This window comes from Scatophagus argus, chromosome 9 (genome assembly GCF_020382885.2).
Source record: "Scatophagus argus isolate fScaArg1 chromosome 9, fScaArg1.pri, whole genome shotgun sequence".
NCBI classification, from domain to species: Eukaryota; Metazoa; Chordata; class Actinopteri; family Scatophagidae; genus Scatophagus; species Scatophagus argus.
The window spans coordinates 5,360,362-5,385,761 of record NC_058501.1 but is presented as its reverse complement, the minus strand read 5'-3'; the positions used below and the strand labels follow the sequence as shown (position 1 = coordinate 5,385,761).

Below are 25,400 nucleotides of genomic sequence, written 5' to 3'. Positions count from 1 at the left end.
TTTCCTTATAAGTAACAGAATGACACTAATAAATCATTCAGTCAGAGGACAAGCAAGTGAGCAACTATAGCAGGAAGGACTAGTGGATACTGAAATACAGCAGGCTGACCGTTTTAACAACATTTTCATCTGTTCTTTGTTCCTGCAAAGCAAATGTTACTCTGCAAAAGAGGCATTAGCTAAGCCCACATTAGTTGGAAGACAAGCTTTTGTGTTTTTTATGGACCAAACGTACCGGTGTGCTCTTGGACTTGTGTGTCTCTGTAAACTCAAGGCAGGCAAGTAGAGGCAGCAGAGTGAAGCAGGACCCAGCTAACTCCACAGAGAAACTGGCTGGCATCTGCTGAAGCCCTCGGGCACGCTCAGAGGTGCCTCCAGCATTTTAATGGCATAGTCAAATGCCAGCATGTTTTCATGCCATTCCAATTCAAATTCATTGGATAAAGAAGTAAGAGTGTGTTATTCCCCTTCAACTGTCCAGACAGAAACACTGGGCGCAACAACACAGAACTTAGCAACTCTGCAAACATGCTGGGATCCAACGTTGTGTCTGATTGGAATAAGATACTCCACGAGAATTATGTTAACAATGTTTGAGAAATTGAACACGAAAAAATCTTGGAGAAATAACATTATTCTGCATCTGGGCAACACTTTCACAAGCTGTGATGAGGGACTGGGAGACAGTGATACTGAGGGATGCTTTTTTCCCGGCCAATGGGCGTGTCTCAGTCTTACTGCATGAGGCATAAATGTACAGTAATGTAAACTTAGTGGAAATGCATGATGTCATCAGATTGCATTCAGATCCCGTGTCATCTGTAACGCTGCAGCCTCAGAGAAGAGTGTGTACATTCATTTCACATGTGTGTCTGCATTTTACAAGGACGTGAATATATTTATTCACCCCCCCCCCCCCCACACACACACACACACACACACACACACACGAACCCACCCTCCCTCCTTTTCACCGCAATTTCCAGACGAGCGTTGCTGCTGAGTTCTCAAGCAGTTTGTTGACTGTTGATTGTAAGTGCCCGAATTTAGGAAGGCAGCCATTTCTAATCACGAGAATTACATTGCTTAGCAACCGGAAAATCAAGTTAAACAATACCATTGCTTATTCTTGGTCACAGACTGCAGCTCTGAGAACACATCAGTCTCCGCTGAAGCTGTTCCACACTCCTCCCAGAACACACACACACACTTACTCACAAGCAGTCATTTACAGACAACATACAAAATGGTAATTTACTTTTGACTTGTGTTACAGCATTAGCTCCACATTTAGTTTGATCACAGTGTACAACTCGGAAAAAGGCTTTTTTTTATTTATTTATTTTTTTTAACATTTATGCAGTATGAAAAAAGATGTTTGAAATGAAAAATTCCTTTGAGGATTCCTGTAGCATATTAAGCTATTAAGAGTTTCGTAAATGGTATCTATTTCATTACAGTGATCAAGGATTAAATTAGAGGCTTGAGCCCTGTAACATATACACTCAGTCTCCTCCAAGGCTGAGGGAACCCTCTGCTTCCCAAAGGTCATTAGAGCTGAGGAGAGAATATGGCCCCCTGTCTCTTTCCACTTTCTCCTCCCTCTCTTTCTCGTCTCTCTCAGGCCTTTGCGCAAGATGAGATGAAACTGTGTCTCTGTCAGAGAGCGAGTGTTTATCTGTTTTTTTTTTTTTCCTCCAGCTGTGGAGGTAAACACGTGAATGTGTATCTAAGCCTACCTGGCTCACAGCATACGGCTACTTGCAACTTGAGACAAAGTCTATATTTCTGTATCTGCTCCCACGCAGAAGTTTGAAGAGTCCTGCGGAGTATGTGTGTGTTCACCTGGAAGTGAAGAAGGCCCAGTATCAGTGTTGGCACAAAGGGCCAGTCACAGGGAGCGGAGTTGGCAGGGGTTTAGCTGCATGGCCCTGTTGGATTTTAGGGCTGAATTATGCATTCATGTTTAGTCTCAGGTGCTACGTTTTATCCCCAGGCCAGCTTGGACAAATTTTCAATGGACCTTTTGGATGAAAAACTGTATAGGTGGGAGCAAAAATGATTTCCATGCTTATAGAGATCTGCCGCTTTGTTCTGTCAGATTCAATTACCTCACCTCTAATTAGGGAGCTATAGAGGAGGCTGGGTTTGTGATCCACACATCACACTGTGGAGCCAGCTGATAATGTGAGGTATCGCTATCACAGCCCGGCCACAAGCTCCCCACATTGCGAACGGCTGAAAGAGCATGCCATGAAATTAGAAGTCTCTAGTACAGTTTTGCACATACACACATGTTTGTTTAGAGCTCCTCTTTTTTTAAGTGTGAGCTTCCGAGGCAAGGTTGGCACCTCTGTGTGTTTTTTCCATTTTCTGTTTTAGTCCACTGAGGCAAAGACTTGTGTGCAGAGTGCTTTCCTGAAAGATATTCTCATTCCACCACCTCTGTCCGCACTCCTCTCTTCCCTGCTCCCCTTCCTCTGTGACTCATTAATCCTCTGTCCATCATATGGTCTCAGAGTATCACCCCATTTTATAGACTCAGTGGGGGCATTACCATATCCCTCTCTGGAGCTCCACTCCGCATGGCCGATCCCTATCAGACAGAGGCCATGCCATGAACAAAAGAGCCACTGTGATCAAGCCTGCATTCAGCTACCAATGTCTCTATTAGCATTGGCTGCTCCTGCTGCATGACTGTTTGAACAGGGCTGAGATTTCTCTCTCTAGTCAGCAGAGGAAGAGTCTGATGAATGCGGATGATACAGTTCAGGGCGGAGGGTGTGGATGACACGGCTGTCGGGGTGCAGGGATACCTGGACACTGACCCTAAATGAGAGGAAGTTCAGACAGGGTGCAGTTTCCTAAAACATCCATCCATATCCATGAGCAGATGTGAGTCTTTGTGCCCTGGAAAGTGAAGCTCATGAATTGTGACATGAATGGACATGAAATCCCAGTATTTTAATCAAACAATAATTCTTTCCTCAAAGATCTCATCTGAAAGACTTTTAGAGGCCTGAAATGGGTAAAGGATCCCGAAAAAAAACCCCAGAAAAAAGTCATTTTTAAACATGACAAAACATAATAAAACCATTTGGCATTTATTTACATTTGTTTGGGATCCCTTAAGGTTCCAAGTTGGCAAGGTTCCAAGAGGAAGTAAATGATGCTCACCCCAGGGTCTGAGAGCACAAAGTAGCTTCTTCAAACAGTATATTTTGTCTGACCAAATGCCCACATTTGAAACAGATTCAACTTAAAATGGCATATAATTAAAAAAGAGAAAAGCGACCAATAATAACATTTGAGAAGCTGAAATCACTGAATGCTTGGCATTTCTGCTCTATACATGACTTTGACTTGATTGATACTGCTGATTTTTTTTTTTTTTTTTTTTTTTTGTAAACAGCTGAACAGTTTAAGATGCTGAGCAGGACATCTAGACTGGTATATTGGAAGGAAAAGACAGATGTGATATATGAAAGACTCACCATGGATTAACTTAAGATTTAGTTTCCAAATATATGTTTTCTGCATGTGTTTAGATCACCACTCATGCGCAGTCCTTTGCTTTTTGACATGGTTTTGCATCTCTTGTAATGAGTGCACCATTTTAAAGCAGACTGTGTTGTTTCTGAGGCGACGTGAAATGCAGACACTCTCCCTGCGGTGTCATTGGCCATCTGAACTCCAGAGGAGGCTTGATAACAGGGTGAAGCAGAAGACATTCCTTTGGCCCAATTCGCCAGCAGACCCTATAGAAATGCACCAACAAGCGCGGGTCACACAGTGAATGTGACAGGATTTTAAACAGTACACAACTAAATATAGCAGGAACGCCACTATCAGAAAATGAGTTAGGAGTGTGGTGCTAGTCGTTTAGAAAGTCATTATTCTTATCATTGCTGTCTCTGAAATAATTTCAGGTCTCTCCATGCAATGAATACTGTATAATAAACTAAACATGTGAGAATGCACACAAACTTTGGTAATCTACGCAGTCCCCAAGAAGTAGGGATCAGACCCCCTTTAATGTCTCTGACTGGGTGGAGTATTTCATTTTTCCATATTCAGTAAGGCCTCTAGTATCTCTATCAGTTTGAAAATGCTCCATTTAGTTACTATCTGTTAGAGTGTGGAAGTGAGATGCCCTTATTCCGAGTCTATTAAACCTCAATTCTATCTCATCTTATCTACCTAATCTTTGTGTCTTATTGACCATGAAGTTTATCTTTAATCTCCCTTTACCCTTATTATCGCACAACAGTGTAGGTCTATTTTCTATGGTGCAATAGTGGTACTGTATTTGCCAGCAACAGAGGAATAATCGTTTAGTTGTACACACAGTTCTTATTCAGCTGTGTAATGGAATGTGTACAGAGTGTGTGTATAGAAATGTATTTCCTCGCTTTCTTTCACACTGTCTTCAATTGCCTTGGCAGGAGCTTTTAACGCCAGTCATACAATCTCCCCTTGATACTGCGATATTTATCTCTCAGTATCATCTTAAGCGATGGTAGACTCATCGAGTCACTTCATGCCTCACTTCACTCCTCAGCGAATCAGCAGAAGGCATCAGATAAGATCATAAAACTGTATCCTAATTTAAAAGCAGCACTCTGCCTCTGCAGTGTCTATTAGAGATCTGTGTGCTAATTCTTTTCATGTCCGGGGCTCCTGCAGATGTAGGCCTCTACAAAGGAGTAATTTATAAGACTAATGAAAAGAGCAAGCAGTTTGTGGACATCAGGGGGGTCTTTTATGAGGCTCGGTGCAGGAAGAAAGAGAAACAGGAGAGGCACACCAGCCCCACTTTCTGAACTGAAATTATTGCTTTATTAAAGTTGAGGGGCTCACTCTTGCTACAATAGCACAAACACGTTGAAAGGTGTCGAGAGGATATCAGTGCGCTCTGTTTGAGCTCCAGGATGATGCACAAGAGGCTGCAACGTAGCTCATGTGTGACAGGCAGGAACGGAGACAGCATCCACATCTAGCAGGCAGTGATGGCAGCACTTTTGATATGATTATTCAGTTTAAGCGTTGTTTGTTGGTTTTTTGTTGGGGTTTTTTTTTTTTTTTGAGAAAATGACGCTGGTTTCTTGCTTGGAGTGTGATATTTGAAATATAACTGCATAAAATCACTTCTTTGCTGTTCATGTGCCGACACTGGAGACATGTTTTGGTCTAGGAGAGGTGTGCAAGATCCACATTATCTTAATAACATTCAAATGCTGGGTGAGATGTTTTTCAGAACTAATACAATTCAGGTAGCAGTACAGTAATTCCATCAACGGCCTTGATTGAAGCAAAATGGTAATATGCAAATACCAAAAGAGATGTACAGCTACAAGCAAAACTCTGAAATCATTTAGATTTAAAGAAATAATATTGCACAGAGGGGGGAAAACATTAATCACACGGAAAAGTGTCTACTTTAAGATTGCACTGGTGTATTACCCGGAGGCATGGAATGTAAATGGAAAATCAACATTGTACCCTGTGATAAGGCTAACAAATTAATAAAAGTATTTTCTTTCCTCCTTCCATGCCGATGCCTGTATGAAAAGTCTGGAAACGAACTTATTTTTCTCCCCCCTCTATTTGTGTGAGGTTTTGTTTTGCAGGTAGCAGGATTAAAATCAACTTTCACCTTGGCTGTATGGCAGCTTGTTTTTCAGAAAGCGCACAGTCTCAATGGGCTTTTTCAATAACTATAAGGGAAGGACCTTCGCAAAATATTATGGTACAATAATATTCTTTATTGACATGGCCTTATCTTTGTCTGTCTGAACATGGAGAGTATAAACAGTATAGTGTTGCAATTTGAGTTGCATCTGTATTTGTCTCAACAAAAGAAACAAAGAGAGGGAGAAGTTCTTTTGAGAGCCTGAAGGATGTGATGAAACTGCTGAACATCTTCGTTGTGTGTGTGTGTGTGTGTGTGTGTGTGTGTTCCCCCAGGTCCTCTGGAAGATGGCCTGGAGGAAGAGGAGGAGGAGTGCGTCTCCGAGGAGAATGAGCTCTTGGCCAAAGACGAGTTCTCAGTGGAAGAGAGCTTCTCCGCCGAGTTTGAGACTGAGAACATGAGCTGTGAAGACATGGAGTACTTCTGCAACAAAGGTGAGCATCGTTTACCTTTTGAAACCCAAAACTTTAGAAGCTGTTCTCCACGAGCAGTGTACAGTGCTCTTTTTAATACCTAATCTGAGACAATATGTGACGCCGCCCCTGTGCCAAGCATCTAAAATAAGTTAAACTCCTGCCAATGGTGTCTAATAAAATTCCTCAACATGTTCAAATCAGACTTGGCAGAACTTGTGTCCATATGAGAATTTCTCCTGCATCACTGCCCACAGTTGAAACTCTTCATTTTTGATATTTGATCCCAGCCATCCACCCAAGAGCAGTGGTTTGATCTGAGAGAGAGATGGCATCGGCAACACTGGCTCTCCCTCTGTGATAGTGCTGTGAAGGTGTGCTATGGTACACCAATGCACTGGAGAGCGTAGCACTTGCCTTTGAGCCGGTGCTAAAGCTCTGTGAACACTCAGCAGCACCTGCTACTGCTCGGAGGTCCAGAACTATAAAGCGCCTTAGCATCGCCAAATGCGCCTGAGTCCTCTTTGAACTCCAATTCAATTAGATTGCTGCTTTGTATGTTTGTTTCATTTCGGTCACACCTTGCCATCACAGGAGCTAATTTGTGGTCTGCTCCAGGTTACAGTGTGAAGATGACAGACTTGTCCCGCCTCCCTCCCCCTAACTCGACCACCCCCACCTCTTCCTACCCCCCGGTTGTGTGGCTTTCACTACCCCAGGTGTCCCTACTCCTACTCGTGCACGGATGCCATAAATTTGACTTTTTAATGAAGAACCAATGCTTTGAATGTCTGCCTCGTCCTTCTCCTTTCAAAGGGAAAATTGTTTAGAATTATTTCTTCACACTTCTAAACTGATGTGCCTTGTGGGATTACATTATTGAAGAAAAATAAATCTTTCATGTTTCAGGTAGGCTATGCCCCAGTAATCATATCAATAATGTTTTCCTTTTGTTCTCCGGGAAAAGTTGAACGGTACAATTGTTCGGAAATTGCAATTACCAGCGACACCTCGTTTGCTTTACCCTTTGCCTCCTTCATAATGTTTCCTTAGACAAACTTCAAAGTAGAATATATAGTCTTGAAATAACCCAGTAGCTATGAAATAGATGGCGCAGTACACAATGGTAGCTACAGCTAGAAAAAAGTACAACTTCTGAAAATCTTCAAAGAACCTCATCAGAACTGTTTGATAGTTTCATTGTTTTGGATAAAACCATGTGGGTCTTGGTCTCAAATCTCCTTTCCATGTTTATGAATAAAGTCAACACTAAATAGCAATCCCAGATGTCAAATGCTACTTTTTTGTGACACTGGTAATCTGGTCCTTGTCATACAGAAGCCTTACCAGTCAGATTTTTTTTATTACTTTGCTATCTAAGCTTACAGCAGCTAAGTCTCCCATTGCTCCTAAGACCTAAATGATGTACTATCCAAATTTCTTTATTCCTCATAGCAAGTTGTGAGCAATCATCAGGTGTAGCCTTTTTCCCCATGATCCCTTCCTCAATTAGATCTATTTAAAACTAATGTCGGCGTGGCTTAAATTTACCCCACTTATGTGAAACTGCCGTGAATTAAACAGGACGCAATCCTGGCGGCATTAAATGGTTTAAGTGTGTTATTCCTCGACTATAGGAGGAAAAAGAGAGCCCCCCCCCACCCCCCCTTGATTAACTAAACCCTCTCAAATGTGGTGGCGTGCTGTAATTAGCCCTGTGCGGACTTGAACGTGGGTTTTAAAGCAGCCACTCATCCCATGGCCTTTATCTTCTGCTGCTTCCCGGAGAATAAGGTCTCCCGTGTAAGGTTCCTCCACTGAGCAGTGACTCTCTGGTCTTAGCTTAGCCTTGTATCTGTGTAGTCACTCTCTGAAATGGGCTTGTCAGGGGGACCTAAAACCTCCATTAAAAGTTTCAGTCTATAATAGGTATTAAAAAGCTGTAGGAACACAAAGAGGAGTACCAATTTTCATTAACATATGAAGCACTTATTAACTTTGATCAGAGTGCGGTGAAGTAGCAAAGCCGCTTAAAGGCGCAAAGGTCAAGAAGTTGAATGCCACCAAAGACTCAGCCATTTGCCTTACCCTTGCAGAAAAGGGACTTCCCAGATAACTGCATGGAACACCTTGACGTCCCATCTCAGTCTAAGGCTTGGGAACCTCTAAATTGGGTGATGGTTGATTCCATAACCTGTTTGGTTAATGGTGTCAAGGCTCTCAATAGTGTGTGGTCCTTTCATTGTTGTGGTTTGCAAGATGCTCATGGAGTCACATACAGAGGCCTATTAGCCTCTGTAGCATGTATGTGAAATCCCACTGACGCTAAGGTGTGATGCATTTTTTAGACAAAAAGAGGTCCCAACACCTTTTCAAATCTTATTACCCCTATTTATCAATCAATCAGTTATCAGTAATGGAATTAAGTAGTTTGTGTAGGCTTAAACTAGGTAGCACTCAACATTATGTTACTGTAACAACATGGGTGTGAAATAGAGCACGAGAGAGAAGGAGCATGGATGGAATTAGACAGAGTCCAGCTACACACTGAGAGCTCTGTCAGAAATAAAAGTCACATAGCTAAAGAAATAACATTAATTTTTCCTGCAATTAAAAGTGAATCTTACCTCAAACAACTTCTCCTGCTCGGTCAATTTCACATTTATGGAGCTCTGCTTGTGAAGAGCCCACAGATGAACAAGCTGACTCCACAGCAAAGATTTATACTCTATTGACACACCTGACCCTATAATTGTAAAGAAGATATCTCTTTTATATACAATGAGTGGCATCTTTTTTTTTACAGAAATTGTGAAATTTCACCTTGCTGTTTTACTCCCTCTTTTATTATTGGCTATCTGTGAAGTTCAGCACAGGGTGTTGCCACAAGCTGTTCCCTTTGTGCGTTCCAAGTGTTGTCTGATGACAAATGACTTCCTTAGTTAGCTCTGACAGTAAATTTACATGTCATTTCGTGCGTCTCATTTCCTCAGTGTGAAACACTTTTTTATGTAGTCATATTACACAATGATTTTTTCAGCTCAAACTGCTTGATTCTGATGCTGTTGTGAGAGGGTTAGGGAGCCCATTACATGTCATACATGAAGCACAGCTAAATGTGAACATTTAATGCTCTTCTGCATCATTCTCCTCAAATTCTAAAAAATTGAACGTATGCTGGAGCATTTTATCACAGAGGAAGTGAACAGTGAAAGCTCAGGATTGCACTACACGGGACGTAACATAGCAAAAAACAAACCCACCTTGACCCTTCGAATAACCTCTAAGTGGGTGATATGACTTATAGCGGTCAGAGAGGTACGGTAACAAACAGAAAGTGGCAGAATTAATTATGGCACTCTTTGTGTAACACACAAGTAGTCGGAATCTCTAGCAACAGAGGAAGAAGATCTCCTTGGCGCTTTCGCCACAGCTGCCAGTGCCCAGAATGGTAAATGTGGAATTTTAATGCACAGTTGATGCTGGAGAATATGGGGAAATGCTAATTTGTGGCGCGATAAGATGAATCGAGTCATCCCTTTAGCCCCATTTGACTCAGTGGAGGAAATTAATCATTAATGTTTGTTAAGTATGACAATCTAACTGGGCCAGATCTACATGCTCAGAGACTGAGGCAGAGTGAGATAAAGACCCAGGCTGCAGACAGGGAGGAAAACTGCCAGATTCTGTAATGATGGGAATTTATTGGCATTTAAAGAGACAGTGGCAAGGCATTTCACTAATAGCCTCCCTCCATTGGAGTGCTCTGCCTACCACAAATTGCATGCAATTCAGACCTATTTTTCAGATAGCAGGGAAGTCTTACAGCTATGCTTGACTTTGGTCAAAGAGGTTGCTTCCTGGAATTGACTTTATCTGTTGCAGCATAATCTGCATCAACAACCAAATATGCAATATCAACTGACTAGCACTACCACTGCTGGGGGATTGAAGGCATACCACCTAATATTACATTCTGAAAATCATTGCCAAGCTCCAATACTAGCGAGACTGAGATGGGTTTAAAAAAGTGGCAGAGGGTTAAAGTCATTGAGCTTGGAATTCAGTGACATATAGAACTGTGCAATCCCATATGAAGACTTAAAAATACTTATACTCCATTTTGCAGAAACTGCGACCTGTCTCTAGACTCAGTGGTCAGGATTAGAGTGCTCTGAGCTCCTTAAAGTTGCACACGCGAGATTGACATTTTCAAGGGCTTCTTTAGCAGAGACAATGCTAAAAGGGAGAGAAAAAGCCAATATGACTTTGTTGCTACCTTGCTCCAGGAATTGTGTGTGTAAATCGCCTATAAGCTTATTGACCTGAATGCATAGCACTCTGCATGTGACTGTGATTTGGCAAGAGAGCTGTCCTTTGATAGAGCAGCGATAGGGCTGATTTTAACAGCTCACTGGCTTCTCTTGCATGCCCGCCAACCCTGCACCCAGCATGCTGCCTTGCCTCCCCAGCCCTCCCCGTCCCTTCTGTTCTGCTCAGCCCCCTCTCGTTCAACCTTAAGTATCTCCATTTGATTGCTCAGGGAACGGCACCCAAGCCAGATGTAAATTATGATCTAAGTGATAATGTAGAGGATGATCATTGACAATCTGTCTCTCTTTCTAACACGGCAGAGGGTTTCAATTTATATGATGAAACAAGGCAGAATCTCTATTACTTATGGTGGGCTTCTGTGAATGAAGTGGAGCATCTCAACCAATCTACTTCTATATCAGAAAGGTCAAAATTCCTATGTTGTTTAAAAGCATAAAAATGGGTCTCCATATTCGTGTGTATTCCAGGCTTTGTCAAACCATACTATAAGCAAAGGAGTGCTGCTCCAGCACTTCCTCCTCTGCTCTGTTTTTTACAACTGACATTTGTGCAGGAAACTTCATCAAAGCCCTGTGACATTGTTCCCTGTGAGGTTGCCTGGGCGATTGTGTTTAAAATGCATTGCAAACTGTGTTAGATAGAAGGCAGAAAATCCTTAATCACTGCTTAATTAAGGAATCATCTTGTAGCTTCATTTCCCGGGCTGTAATTAAACACTTCCAATACGTTTCGTTACAGGGCTTAACATGTTCGCCTGAGATCAAGGTAGTGCCTTTAATGTTATCTCGCCAGCTTTTTTTAAACTCCGCTCCATTGGAAGGAACTGTTGATATACGCCTTTGTTATCCACATCATAATACGAGCCTAGTATGCTAAAGAGGTTCTCCAAGCCCAACAATAAATAGAGGGGGAATTCAGTCGAGTGGGCTCCCTGACAGTTTACTGGGAGAGTGAAGGAGTGGGGGGAGGAATCGCCAGACCAAGTAAAACTGGGTCATAATGACCTCATGTACTGTAAGTAGGACATTTTTGCAGAGTTCCCTTTAGTATCACTTTTTCTTCATATACATCTCCTCTTTTAGTGCAAGGCAGAAAGCTGCCATCCTTTTGGCAATGTTTGCTACCTTCTTTGAAGTGAGCCATGTCAAAAAAAAAGCTAAACAAGCGTGGTGTGTGTGCTTGATCTGGAGATTAACCCAACTGAGGACAGACGGCGCTGGAGTGAAGTGGTGTGTGTCCCATGGCAGTTGTCACTGGAGGTGTGATAGCTAACACTCTGAAAATGCTTTTTGGATGCTGTGGGGGAAAATAAGATACAGATGTGGTAAACAACCATATGACAACATGTACATATGTCTTGTCATTTCTGGTGATACTTTTATTGCATGCCTTGCAAGCCACGTCTTAACGATATATTGTCTTTGTCATCCGAATGTATTCACATTTAAATCTACACATCCATCCTGTTTTTTCCTTGTTGAGTGCATGAAGTGTAGTAATCCATTGTAGTAATCCAGGCCAGTCCTTGACCGTTCACTATTGGGTTTAAAACATCAAAGGGATGAAAACGATATGGTGACAAAAGTGAGAGAAATGTTCTTCCACAAACTATCATCTACCACTACATGCCCCAAGCAGGTTTGCTCTTACTTGCCCAAGTTTGGAGAGACACAGTGCAACGACTGTGTCAGCCACATTGGATTTATTCAGAGCACCACACTAGGGGCACCTACTAAGCACTGATTTATGTGCTTATAAACTCTGAGTACAAACTGTGCTTACTGTAGACATGCAAAAATAGATTTATTTTCTTTACTCTAAGAGCATATAAGAGCACTCAAGCAGAGTTCCCCTTAGTGTTACCGCTGCGCACTCAGAGGCGGAGCCTGTTTAACAAGCTCTTTAAGCACTTACACCTTGGAGAGAGATACCCAAATATCCTTAGCATGGTCTGTGTGAGCCCAGAGACTGTAAATCAGCACTACATCCTATAACACACATTCTAGCTCACTCCACAATAGATCAAACGGTAATAAATAGCCACCTCTCTTGCACACATTGCTTTCCTTCCTGTTCCAAGGGGCTTCCTCCTGTTCCTGCAAGCACTCATGGGAACTCCTTTTACATAAAAGTCTGCAGCTGGACCTGGTGAGCTCACAGCAAATGTACATAGACAGAACTATACATACACAAAAACACACAGTCACGCACAGTGACAATGGCTCACATGACTTCTGATTGTCACACGCTCAAATATTACAGGAAGGAGCTATAAAACGACAGGATTTTTCTCTGGCATAATATCCAGAGTCGTAACAATCTGCCCTTTGGAAGGGCACCACAGTCCATAATGCACTGATTAATTCAATTAGGTGTCTGAACATTAAATTTGAATTGAGTGCTACTCACTTTGTATCTTGTCTGCTTTGTAGGACTTAATCTTTTTCTTCTTGCAGGAGAGGAAGATGGCAACCGAGAAGCAGGAGAGTCAGAGATGGACGGGCAGGGTGAGAAGACCAGGCATAACGCCGTGGGGCCAGACGAATGGGATGGTCCAAGTAAGAAAAATCTTCATATCTCTTTCCCAGAAAATCTCTTGGTGCCATCTGGCAGTGTTATTGTAACTACAAGACAATGCATGCTGCATAGATTGAGGTATTGATTTTGATACTGAACAGAAAAGGAGCAGTAGGGTATTGGTAAACACTTTTGGTTCAAAATAACCAACACCATGTCTTGTATAGCAGCTGTCGATGGACAGATGAGCATGCAGCATGAAAGCTAATATAAACACTCACCATTCAGTTAACAGTACATTACATTATCCGCTATTGCTTGCACAAAAAAGCAATTTTCTCATGTCCTAAAAAAACAAACTATAATGCAATGCAAATACAGCGTTTTTGAAGAGTTTACAACAGATTTTTTTTTATTTTGTTTCACCTTTTTACTAAAAGTAACTTCATCAAAGATATAGATGATTCATTGAACAAGATAGTTGGACAGCAATTACTGATCAGCAACAGCCTACACCCACACTGCTGAACGCACAAAATATGATTCCTTTGAATGCATAAAATGACCTCAAGAATTTATTGCAGGTACATGCATTTGTTAAAAAAGAGGGGAGAGAGAGAGAGAGAGAGAGGGAGAGTGAGAAAAAGAGAGAGGGAGAAAAAGTGGATTTGGGCAAGTTGTGCTTGCAAGCTTGAAACCCCCCGGGGTGTGTATTTTATACTGACAGTGAATCAGTGTTATCACACCTATCAGATAATGCATTTATCATTAAATTTCACATTTGCATTTAAATCTGGGGAAGGAAATGAGCATTGCTGGCTAAAGATAAGAACGCCGGGACGACAGTAATAAACCATCACTGTGATCAGTCAGGAGACAGGGCTGAGGGGGTCAGCTCAGAACTATGGGGGCCATGACAAAAAGAAGGCATCACATGCGGGAAAAAGACCCTTTTGGGGGAGAAAATGCTGAGCTTAAAAATACTGCTTTGAAAAGGAAGGATGGATGTAGTATGACTAGATGTATGACTGACTGTAATTATCCTTCCCCCTTCTACTTAGCCATCAAAATGAGAATTAGAGGCTCAGAAACATACTGCTGGACAGGCAAGCAGAGAGAGAGAGAGAGAGGAGGTAGACTTTGGTTTTATTGGAGTAAAGTGTCTCTTGCACACAGTGAGGATGGCTGAACTGCTGAGGAGGTGATGTGAGACGTGATGCCCATTTCATGTATTACTAAACCACAGTGGCTATCAAATGACATCCCAGTTTTCAGCACTGTGTCCTAATCTCTGCTGTATCACTGAAAAATGACACTTAATGGCACAAAATAGAGAAACATGCTTTTATATACAAATAAGCAGGTTCATCAACATGTTAATACCAATGTAACTTTCTTGACTTCTCTATGATATACCAACCAATTAGCAAGTGACTTACTCTGAGGCTGTCGTGCCCCTCTGTTTTCTCAATGGGCAGCACAGAGTGGGCAGAAATTAATCTTGGTGCATAATAATGCCATTCACTCTCCCATCATGGCTGCCATGAAAGGTCATTTCCCTTTTTAATTTTTCCCATTGTGCTGGAAAAGTCAGATGGGCATGTTATAATTTGAATAAAGAGAGGAATCAGACAATCAGATAGGAACATTGGAAATGACATGACTTCCTGTTCAAAGCGATTAAAAGCAAATTTATTTAGTTTGAAACTGTCTACCCTTTAATCTCTTTGTAAATGTTCAGATAGTTGAGCATTCAAAAGTTCTTTGTTATTCTTTGGCTTAAGTTTAAGCAGGTGTGATTATGATCACCAACAGATAATTTTTAATCACCGCGCGTGTGCATCTGAATAGGATGTGTAATGGCCGTTACATAAAAAGAGAGTGAAGCCTTTTAATGAGGTGGGCTAACTCGGAACATGCCCACCTGCTTTGGTGATTCTATTGAAGCACCTCCATACCGTTTCCCTTTTGCTGAGTAACAACAAAAGCCTTTACAATCTACATCCTTTAATTGAACTTTTTTTTTTTTGTCCCTGCATTTCATCTCCACTTTAGTAACTCATGTCAAGTGCTGTCCGCAATTGCCCCCCTGTTCTCTGATTGTCTTTCTGTCTGGAACAGCAGAGAACCGCACAGAATGACTCACTATTAATCTGATAGCTGCCTCTTCTGTGCTGTTCAGAGTGCTGGGTCTCTGATGTGGAACACCCAGCGAGTTCCCTTTCTCTCCCCTCGTCTCTACAAGTATGTCCTTAAGCAAATCTGCACACTGATCTTCTGTCTCGTGTTCATTTCTCGTCACGGATGTTTCACAATCAGCCGCTGATTTGGGAGATAGCGTGTCATGCTATTCTATTCATTTTCATGGACTAGTGGTGATAGTAATCTGACTGTGTCTCTCTCATTCTCTTCCACTCGCTCTCCTCTAGGCTAATTGGGAATGGTGTGCGTTAGCTAGCTAACTCTGCTAATGAACTTGTTCTCTGCCTTATCTAAAGGCTTGCTCATGTAAACTACACCCCCTTATGAAAGTCATGAAAATCCAGGGTTCGTTAAGAGCGCTGTAATTGTGATCGCTGTCATTTCTACTAAAACCGTAGAGCCTGTACATTACCATTTGTTTCAGCGTGGTGTTTAGTCATACATATGTTGATCTACTTTTATCAACTCCTATGAACTGATGAATATCTGAAACAGGAGCAGATGTCAACTGATCTTTATGGAATTTGACTGCTGAACACCTCACTGGTTGTCTGGTGTTTTTATCACATACACATGAGAATAGGCCTACACTGCAGTATTTATTAGTTGTTGTATTTGCCAGGATTTTAGGCTGATCAAATTGTCCTTAATATTTTTCCCAGCAGGTAAGCATATATAATACAACTTTACTGACAAAACAAGAACTTTGTCTTCACCTACACCTTTGCAGAATATAACATCAGAGGGATGCTCCACCGATGATGATGATGATGAGGAGGAGGAGAATGAGGATGAGGATGAGAAGGTGGTGGAGGAGGAGGAGGATGTTACCGGGATTGTTTCAGCTTGAGAAGTCATATTTAATGAAAAAGCCTGTATTACAAATTGAGAGCATGAACTTTGAAAGACATGGACATTTAACAGGCAGGGTGACTGACTAGTGATTGAGTTGCATTATGGGAAATGCAGAATCTCGTGTTTTTGGGGCTTGACCTATTCTTGATACTAAAAGTCAGGTTATAGACAACAGAGCGTTAGGCACAACATGTGAAGCAATATGGAAGCATTTTTGACATTTTGAATTGAATTAAACTGATCTTTATGTTGCAGAAAACAAAAATATCAGTATTAATAAGAATCATGGTTACTTGTGTGTAAACAATACTTTGTTGAGTGACTTGTGCTACCAGAGCTGTCAGAGTGCAGTTAAGGTGTTAACATTCTCATTGATTTAAGTGCACTCTTTGAATGCTTATGCTGAGAAACTGTGCATTACTGCCTTTACATTATACACAGCGGTGGCATCAGGATTTAAGTTATTGTAGTAAATACAGGTAAAATAAGGCACACAGAAAAGAAGGAGATGCTAAAGGAGGAGATGAGTGTGACAGAGAGGTAACAGAAGCCATGTGATCACCTTGTCCACAAATCTCTTCTCTTGGCTGTGCCCGAGTGCCGGCTTGCTCAGCTCCTGGTGCCAGCTGGGCATCAGCCAGGGCAAGGCAGGGGTCAGCTGAAGGAGTGGCCATCTGAGAATCTACCGGACGGTCAAACACAGACGAATCACCAGCAAAGAGACCCCCACCACACCCCACCCCACCACCGACAACACTGACACATTTAAAATGGTATCCTTTTTCATCCACCCACTTCCTTCCCCTTTCAAGACATCAAACATGCACATGCTGAAAACGCATCTTCACTCACATGTAAAAACTCTTGAGTCTCATTTTTTGACTCCAGCCAACCAGAAGGGTCTGTGGCCGATCTTCCTCCACTTTCAAAAAAAGAGGAAACACAATAGCCATTTCAGGTTTAATGCACATATGTCATGCTAGGAGAATTGGAGGACCAGATGGCCACGATACTGTGGCAGGTGCCTCAACAAATGTTTGCGGTTGCCCGTGCTGCTATTTATATCATGGTGAAACACAGACACGCAAATATTTGCAAAAGGACAGTGGGCCCTTTTTGTTTGGAGTCAAAGTGATCACCAGCATAAACAGATGGGATTAAACCTTTTGAGCATCAGATACCTAAAATTTCAATTTGTCTAAAGAAACTTCTTGTTCTATAGGAAAAACAGGACAACGCTAAAAACTAAGGTGGAAGGTTATGTGGTCAGAGAAAATTCAGCTCACCTTTCACATCAGGTTTATTGTTATCAACAGTTCACGCTGTTCATATTTTTGCGTTTTAGTTGTAGAAGCTTTTCAACATTTGGCCCTAGCTGAACTTAAAGAAAACCGACCAAACTCTAGTACAAATGCAGCGAAAAACTTTTAAATTTTTGCAAAGCGACACTCCATTTGAGCACAGTTCATTCAGGTTGCTCTCAGTAAACAAGGCATTTTCTAACTCAGCACCCAAGTCCATTATAAAGTCAGGGTGTCGTCAAGGAAGGAGGGGCGAGCCGAAATGAGGGAGAGAGACAAACGGAGCACCCAGATGCAGATTAGGCTGCAGAAGATGAGGGTGTAAAAGGGATTTAATGGTAGGATGGATTAGAGAAATCCTTGTAACAATGTTAAATAATTATGGTTCCAGCCGAGATCAAAGCGCCATTGATTGAACCCCTCAAGCCTTCAGCACACAGAGTCTTGGAAAGCAAAGATTGGTAAACTAGTGCTCAGACCACTCCGGCTGCTCCAGTTAAATTGGATTGGAAATATTAGGATATAGATGAATCCTTCAGGAGGCTTTCGCAAAGCTTTTGTCACCGGAAATGTAGCTTGGGAACGGTATGAAAGGTTTGATAGTGTACTGTCTCGACAGAATCATAAGACGAGGGTGTCGCAGCTGTCTCCACTGATACCTAAGCGTTTTAAGTAGACTTATAGACACACTTGACTGTTATATCAGCAAACTGAAAACTTTCAGCGCAGGCTTTCATTCAAGGTTTTATTTTTTTCCACCCCTTCGTCTTGTAATCAAGAAATTTGGACGTGCATCATGGCAATTTCTCTCAGAAAAGGAAGGTTTTATCTCATTCCTCCAGGGGTTTATTCAAAGTCTTCAGACAAGTCTCACAAAACATGAATGACACTGAGATTGCTGATACTGATGATGAAAGTCCATCATCAGCTTCCCTGTGAGTTCTGGGCCTTGAGTGATGTAAAATTAAATTGCAATCAAAGTGCTATGGGTAAACTTGTCCACTTTTTAAAGTACATTTATTTCTTAAGAGATTGCTGATGAAGGCTTTATACTATATGCATCACCTGTGTGCAGAGACAACACCCTCCTCCACCCACACACACACACACACACTTTCACAAATTCACAATGTGTGACTATAATGATGAAATATGCAACAAGAGATTAGACAAATCACTGTACTGCTATGCAGCATCGCCTTGATGCAAATTTAGTCACTGATCCGTTATACTAAGAGGCTTTATGATGGAACTTCATGGTTGTTAGTTATATAATCTAAAATAGGGCAAAATGCAATCACTGTTCTTATCATCTAAGGAAGATGTCACTATATTCAGTTCTAGTTTTGTGTGGATACGTGGGATGTGGCACACTGAGAATGCCTTTAATAAGATAATTCACTTCCAACCATTTTGTTCGCATTTCAACTGAATTTGTGTCCACTTACAATGCCATCCTTTTTCATGTGATTACTATTTCACATTAACAAGAATTCAGAAGAAAACGAGAGCTGCTGCTAAATGTGAAGCTGACTTAAAGCGCGGCTGGTGGTGGTGTTTCTGCCCCCAGGGACTTGACACCCATCATGTCTTTCTTTAGCTCTCTGAATATGTTTGTTCTGCAATGCTTACCCTCGCAGGCGCTGTAGCTGCACACGTTTTTCTAAGAGGTATCATTGTAATTGGTTGAATATTTGATGTGTGTATTTAGCATTAACATGGAGACACTCGTGCAAGCACTGCTAGGGGATATAATGCTGGGTAAACTCCGGATTGCTCAACTGAAACTTCTTCGCATGTGGAAATTTTCATTTCTTTTGGCCTTTTTTAAATAAAACTAGAGAATATATTTGAGTGACTTTGGTTTGTAGTTCTTTCCATGCATGAATTTGCAAGGTTTTATTGTTTTGCAAAATCTGGATGCAAGTCCTTCCGATCGTGCTTAGTTTCATATGCATGACTGTTTTACTTTCATTGAGTTTGGTGTCCTCATATTAGCCATGTCTCTCCCAAAACCCCAACCCCATAGTCTTTCACACACACATACACACACACACACTCATGAGCAGCCTTCACACTGATAGGTATTGATATCAGAACAGTGCCCCCCGCCTGTGAAGGCCTCTCATTGGTGATGAACAGCTGGGCCCAGCTTGGCCCACTGGTCACGCCAATTCCACCTCCTTCTTTTTTCTGTTTAGGGGTGGTGGGGGGTGGGGCCCGCTTGTCAAGTGAATTAAAATACCAAATAATAGTAATAATAATGATAATAAAAAGTTAATAAAAAATGGCATGTTCTTCCCTGATTGTGCGGGTGTTGTGGTATTCAATTATGCAATTTTCATTGGCATATTAATCATCTTTTCAACAAACAAGCCGCCGTTAATTAAAGCAAAGCATGGATAAAGACGTGTTGCCGGATCATCACTCCGTTTATCACCGTGCGCAGACCCGCAGTTAAGTAAATTCAGGCTGTGAGATGAATTTCAATGGTCTCCCTGTTTCTTCCTCTGTGTGTGCGTGTGTGTGTGTGTGTGTGTCTGTGTGTGGTTAAGCATGTATTTATGCACAATGTGTTTGGAGGTGTGGTTTGTGACGTTTCATGTCAGTTAGTGTGGGAAATTGAAATCACACGTTACTAGCAGTTTAATTGTTTAATACAGACTTCCACTTTGTGTGGGAGGTCTTTTTTTTATCGTGGTTTTCTTCACAGACTTGACTCTGGTTGAATGAATTGAGAATTTTCCTTTGCCTCTCTGTGACCACGGTGAGTGTGCAGATGAGGCCAGTGGAACTATATGACATCTCTGTACACACAGGACAGCTCTGCACATTCTCCTTGTCTCTTTTTCTCTGGCTTTTTGTGCTGCCTCTGTGCTTTGCTCATTGGTGGGTGGGGATGGAGATTATTCAGGATCTGGTAAGATATGGGCTTCTCTAATCATAGCTCACTGCCTCTACTGTCATTCAGTCACTAAATAGAAGTGGGGAAAATGTCTTGGTGACAGAGGCAGCCAGACAGCCATGCAAGTATTTGAGTTCCGCTAGCAGAAAAAGAACTCGAGGCATCTGTAGACATGTCGCTTGTCCCTGTCCCTCATTGTGGAGCAACTTTATCAGCACCAGCCGCTCACCCACTTGCTAAACTGGAGGGCCAGTCGCCTCTTAACTTAAACATAAGATCTTTGTGGTTTGAAGCACTCGGCTGCTCTGCGCCCAATGTGGATCTGAAAGGCAAACACGACTCCAGTGTCGCCGGCGCCCATCACAAAATCACACCTCATGGAAAACTTGTTTCTGCTGTGTTAGCTCGAATCTAAATGCACTCAAACAGACTGTTGCACTGGAGCAAGATCCCCCCTCCATCCACCCATCCCCACCCCCCTTCAAAAGAAAAAAAAAGAGATGATGGAGAAAGAAAGAGAGAGGGAGGGAGAGAGGAAGAGGGAGAGTGGGAGAGATGGAGATGAAGGAAAGAGAAGGAGGAGTAAGAGAGGGGGAGAGAAAAGTCAAAAACCTCCACATAACAATGCCGGAGAAAAATCAGAACATTTTCCACCGAAAGATGGGCCATTTCCAAATCCTTGTGCCCTATCAGACAAATTAAAGTAAATCAAGCATGAAATGAAGCAGAAGAGCCCGGAGATAAGGCTCCTTTAAGTCGTTTACAGATTAGGACAGAGAGAGAGAGAGAGAGAGGGAGAGGTGCATCTGGTCTCTGGCAGTGAAGGAGGCTAGTTTCTCATTTCACAATAGCAGCCTGTGTATAGGATTACTCTCCCCTGTCACCGACATGAGGAGCAGTGGGGGAATAGACGGCCACAAAATCTGTCTAAATATGTTTCCTCAAAAATGTTTTGAACCAAAAACCTCTCAGTGTTGGCCAGATGTGACATGTGATAAACAAACATGTTACACGCAGCGTTCCACCCGGTGTATCAGCCTGATTTGTTTGTTATTTCAGTCGCCTCTTCACCTTTTCTTATGCTCAAGTGGCTTCATCACAGCGCGGCTTAAAAATTCAAAGGCATTCAGGATTGGCTGAGGTGCGTCACGTGATTGTACGGCTGTCAGTTCCTATGCGCGAGTTAAGCACGCCTCAGATCAGGTTTGGGGGAGGTGGGAAGGGGAGGTGGTGGAGGTGGTGAGGGGGGTGTGCAAATTATATTCTCAAAATGTGATTTTGTTTTAATGTTGCATCGCTTTGTAAACTGGGTTGTTTAATATGTACGTCATACTTCTATTTCCTGTCTTACATCAACAGATTAATTGCTGTTTTATTTTAGTACTCGCAAATAATCAAAACATAATTATGGAGCTAGTTGCTCATGGAGGAATGATATTTTACGCACAGACACACAGGCTGGCACACAAATACACACTCCCATCTCATTCATGCATGCACGCCAATGCAAGTAGGAACTAAATCCACCCACCCCCCATACACACACACACAGGCACCCACACAAGGCGAGGGTGCGCTGCTCTTTGATGCCGCCCGTCGAGCTCTCACTGGATTTTGTTTCACTCCTTTCGTGTATCTTTTCTGGGAGTGATGAGAGGTGGACTCGGCTGTGGCGCTCAGCTCGCTCTGAGAGAGACGAGAGCTGGCCCCCGTCGCTGGGTAGCTGCTCTCCAAAGCCACGACCTTGACCTTCCCGGCCCAAGTCTTAGGTTTAGCTCCTTTATCGCACTATCTCCAGGCATTTAAAAATACTCCTGAAACTCAATGATTTAACCCGCTTTTACGCTGTTCACATCAAAACTGGATGAAAAAAAAGCTTAATCCATCTTATCTGTTGACTGTCAAACTGCTCCGGCTAAAACCTACTCACAAAAGACAACTAGGTCACCCAGGAAAAAACAGAATTCCCCGTTACCCAGGGGAAGTTGCAGCCTGGTAATTGACTTGGGAGGAGATTCAGGAGTACTTTAAAAATAGTCTAGAATTAACTGCAGAATATCAAGACTTGGAGGTAGCAATGTTTACTTGTGTTTCGTGCTCAAAAGTTGTTTGTTTGGATTTTTCAAACCACCTATACTTCCTTCCGAATATAGGTATTTGTCATGCCATGTTTAAAACATGTTATTTATGACAATACTGAACAGAATAAGACAAAATAGCAACTGCTATTTGCGAGCTAAAGTCTTAGCCTTTATCCATCAGTCTCAAATACATGATTTCCCAGTGCACATACTATCAGTTACTCATTCATCCTGACACACTCAGGTAGAGGAATGTCCTTTTGATGGTTCGGAAATTTTAAGGAAAACATTTAAAATAATCAGATTGCAGCTGGAGTGGCGTGTGTCCTCTAGATGTTGTCGACGATACAGCGATATCTCTGTGTGAGGATAGTCATTCTTTAAGTTTTGCTGTCTCCCTTTACATGCTATCAATAGAAATTGCAGTGCTTCTCTAAAGATGGATGCCTCAGAGATTGTTGTCAGCGAGCCTGCTGCTGACTTTTCCAGGCTCCTGATGAAATGGAGTACTTGACAACTGGTATATTTCAATTGTTCAATGACACCAAACAACAGTCTCCATGTTGGTAATGTACTGCAAGAGCTGGTTCTTATGTGAGAGTGAGTGAGTAGGGGAGTGTGTGTGTGTGTGTGTGTATGTGTGTGTGTGGGTACCTGTCCTATTCTAAACTTGCTTATTTCCTTATTACTTTAATTACTGCGGTATAAATTCAAAGAAGGTCATTGGCATGGCAAGATCCTAAGTGGATACTTGGATCTGAGTCCAGCAACCTTAGGAGTTACATCCATAGGTTTCAAACCCCACAATTTATGTCCACTGCTAATGTTCAGTGCCACCTCAGAAAGTAAAGTAGTGTTCTGGGTGGGTGAGCTGTGGCACATCTGACTTGACATAGTCCTGTCATAGACCTGCAAGTAAAGTTTGCTTTCTCATTAAAGGGATCGTGTTGGCTTTCTGGCGGAGAGCTAGATGAGAAGATTGAAACCACTCTCTTATCCGCCCATTAAATACAAGCCCACAGCCAGCATCAGGTTAGCTTAGCTTAGCACAAAGGCTGGAAACAGGAAAGCATATAACTGTGTCCAAAGGTAACAAAAATCTACCAGCACATTTATAGCTACACATAACCAAATAAATAAAAGTTAAGGTTGCTCTTTTTTCAAGATTTATTTTGTACAAATTAAATATGATAACATGTTGCTGGTGTTACCTAACTTTCCACTCTCCAGAAAACAAATAACACATTTTCCCATTTTTTATGCTTTCTTTGTTGCTTTGCACAGATATTGTAAAAATCCTAAATTTTAACATTTTCATCAAACACAACTGACTGAAAAACTTGTATTCCTAGCTTTGTCTCTGAAATCAATACATTGTAGGCATTCTTGAGTCCTTCTGGAAGTCCTCGATCCAAGGGACATGTACAACCACAACCCACCAGCCCCCACCCTCAACCCCCCTGCTCAGCCTGTGTGGAGAGTCACAGCTAAAATGCTCTAATCCCTTTGGCTTGTTTAACTCTTTCCCACCAAGCTCTCCACAGCCTGAAAACAAACCTGACCTGAAGGGGTGAATCCCCCTATCAAATAACTCCTCCTCTTCCTCCTCCTCCTCCTCCTCCTTCTCCTCCTCATATGGTCAAACTCATGTGGTTGCCTGGAAACTTGTTCTCCAGCAAACAGTTAACTTTCTCCCCGCTGTTTAGGGCCAGAAGCAGCCACATCTAGTCGGGTTAGGGCAGGTTGGGGTGGGGTAGAGGTGGGTGAGGAGGAGACGAGGTGGCGCTGCTGGTGGTGGGGGGTCCTCTACTGTTTTAAAACAAGTGCCTTTCTGAGAGATAATATTGTAGGCTGTGGGTTATAAATGATGCATTTTGCTCACTGGGACCTGATAATAGCAGTTCGGGTGGGTGGGGAGAGAAAGTTCATCGCTCTCTTATCAAAGCTCTGCGACATTTCTCCTTCAGCTGTAAAATTTCATATCACATATCTCCTTTAAAAGATGTGGCACATTTTGTTGAACCGATATAGTGCATTCCATTTCACCCCATATGCCTCTCTCATGGTATATTAATTTATAGCCCATTTGCTGTCTCTATAACACAGCCTGTCAGTGGAGATGACTGGGATTCAGTAAGACATCTGTGAATTGCCATGAACAGGTTATTGAACTTTGAACAGCAGTCATTTTTTTTGCTTTGATTCAAAGGTACTGCTTTATATCAAGGGCCATCATCTGCCATGTGAAGCTCAAGCATGTTTTCCCACTCGTCTCTACTCTTGTCGTTCTTTGTTTCCCCATAACATCAACCCCCACTGTTAACATGCTGGAGATAACTGGGAAAAGATGAAGACAACCATGAGCTTGGTCAGCAATCAGGGTGTTTTTTTAATGCCTCAGGCAATTTCTTCTCCTTGAACCTAGTTCTTTGAACTAGTTAGAGAAGTCAAATTCATGTTGAAAATAGCTCAGGCAGATCCATTGCTTTAACAAATGTTAATCTGCAGTAGCGGGTTGATGATGTCATTTGTCATGTCTAACCATTAGCAGAGACCTTACTCCTGGCCAGAAATTACATTTAGAAAATTTAGACTTCTGCTTTAACAGAAATGTTCGCAGTGAAATATGAATCTGTCATGGCATTTCAGTCTTCTTGCAGTCTTCGTTATGTTGTGGAGGAGAACTAAGTACCAGTGAAGTTCCCAACATTTCCAGAAATACCAGGCATGTCCAAACGTTAGGAGACATTTCTGTGAAATTATGTAAACTTTTGTCTATATGGAATTTGATATATGGAATAATGATATATGATATATGGAAATATGGAATTTGATTTTATGGTGCAGCCACACAAAACCTGGGTTTTGAATAAATCAATCAATAAACATTATATAGCTTCAGTGAAGACCTGGTGCAAACTCTTGCAGAGCTGTTGCGAATCTGTCATGCAATGTGGAATAAGATGATTTTAATGGGAAATGAAAAGGCAAAATTCCATATTAAGGGATCAATGAAAAATGTTTAAATATCTGATTATCTTATTTAAAAGTAGAAAGTGGTAGTTCACTCCTTTAAGGGTTTCGGACTGTCAAAAAGTC

At 42.0% G+C, this 25,400-nt stretch overlaps 1 protein-coding gene across 2 annotated transcripts in view; it reads left to right on the top strand.

Annotated features, from left to right (window-relative positions):
• zfpm2a (zinc finger protein, FOG family member 2a) overlaps positions 1-25,400 on the top strand; it is a 112,590-nt gene that overhangs the window by 25,504 nt on the left and 61,686 nt on the right. For both annotated transcript variants that reach the window (XM_046399636.1, XM_046399635.1), the window contains exons 2-3: positions 5,968-6,126; positions 12,897-12,998. In XM_046399636.1, coding sequence (XP_046255592.1) covers positions 5,968-6,126; positions 12,897-12,998 — 261 coding nt within the window. The remainder of the gene's footprint in view (positions 1-5,967; positions 6,127-12,896; positions 12,999-25,400) is intronic.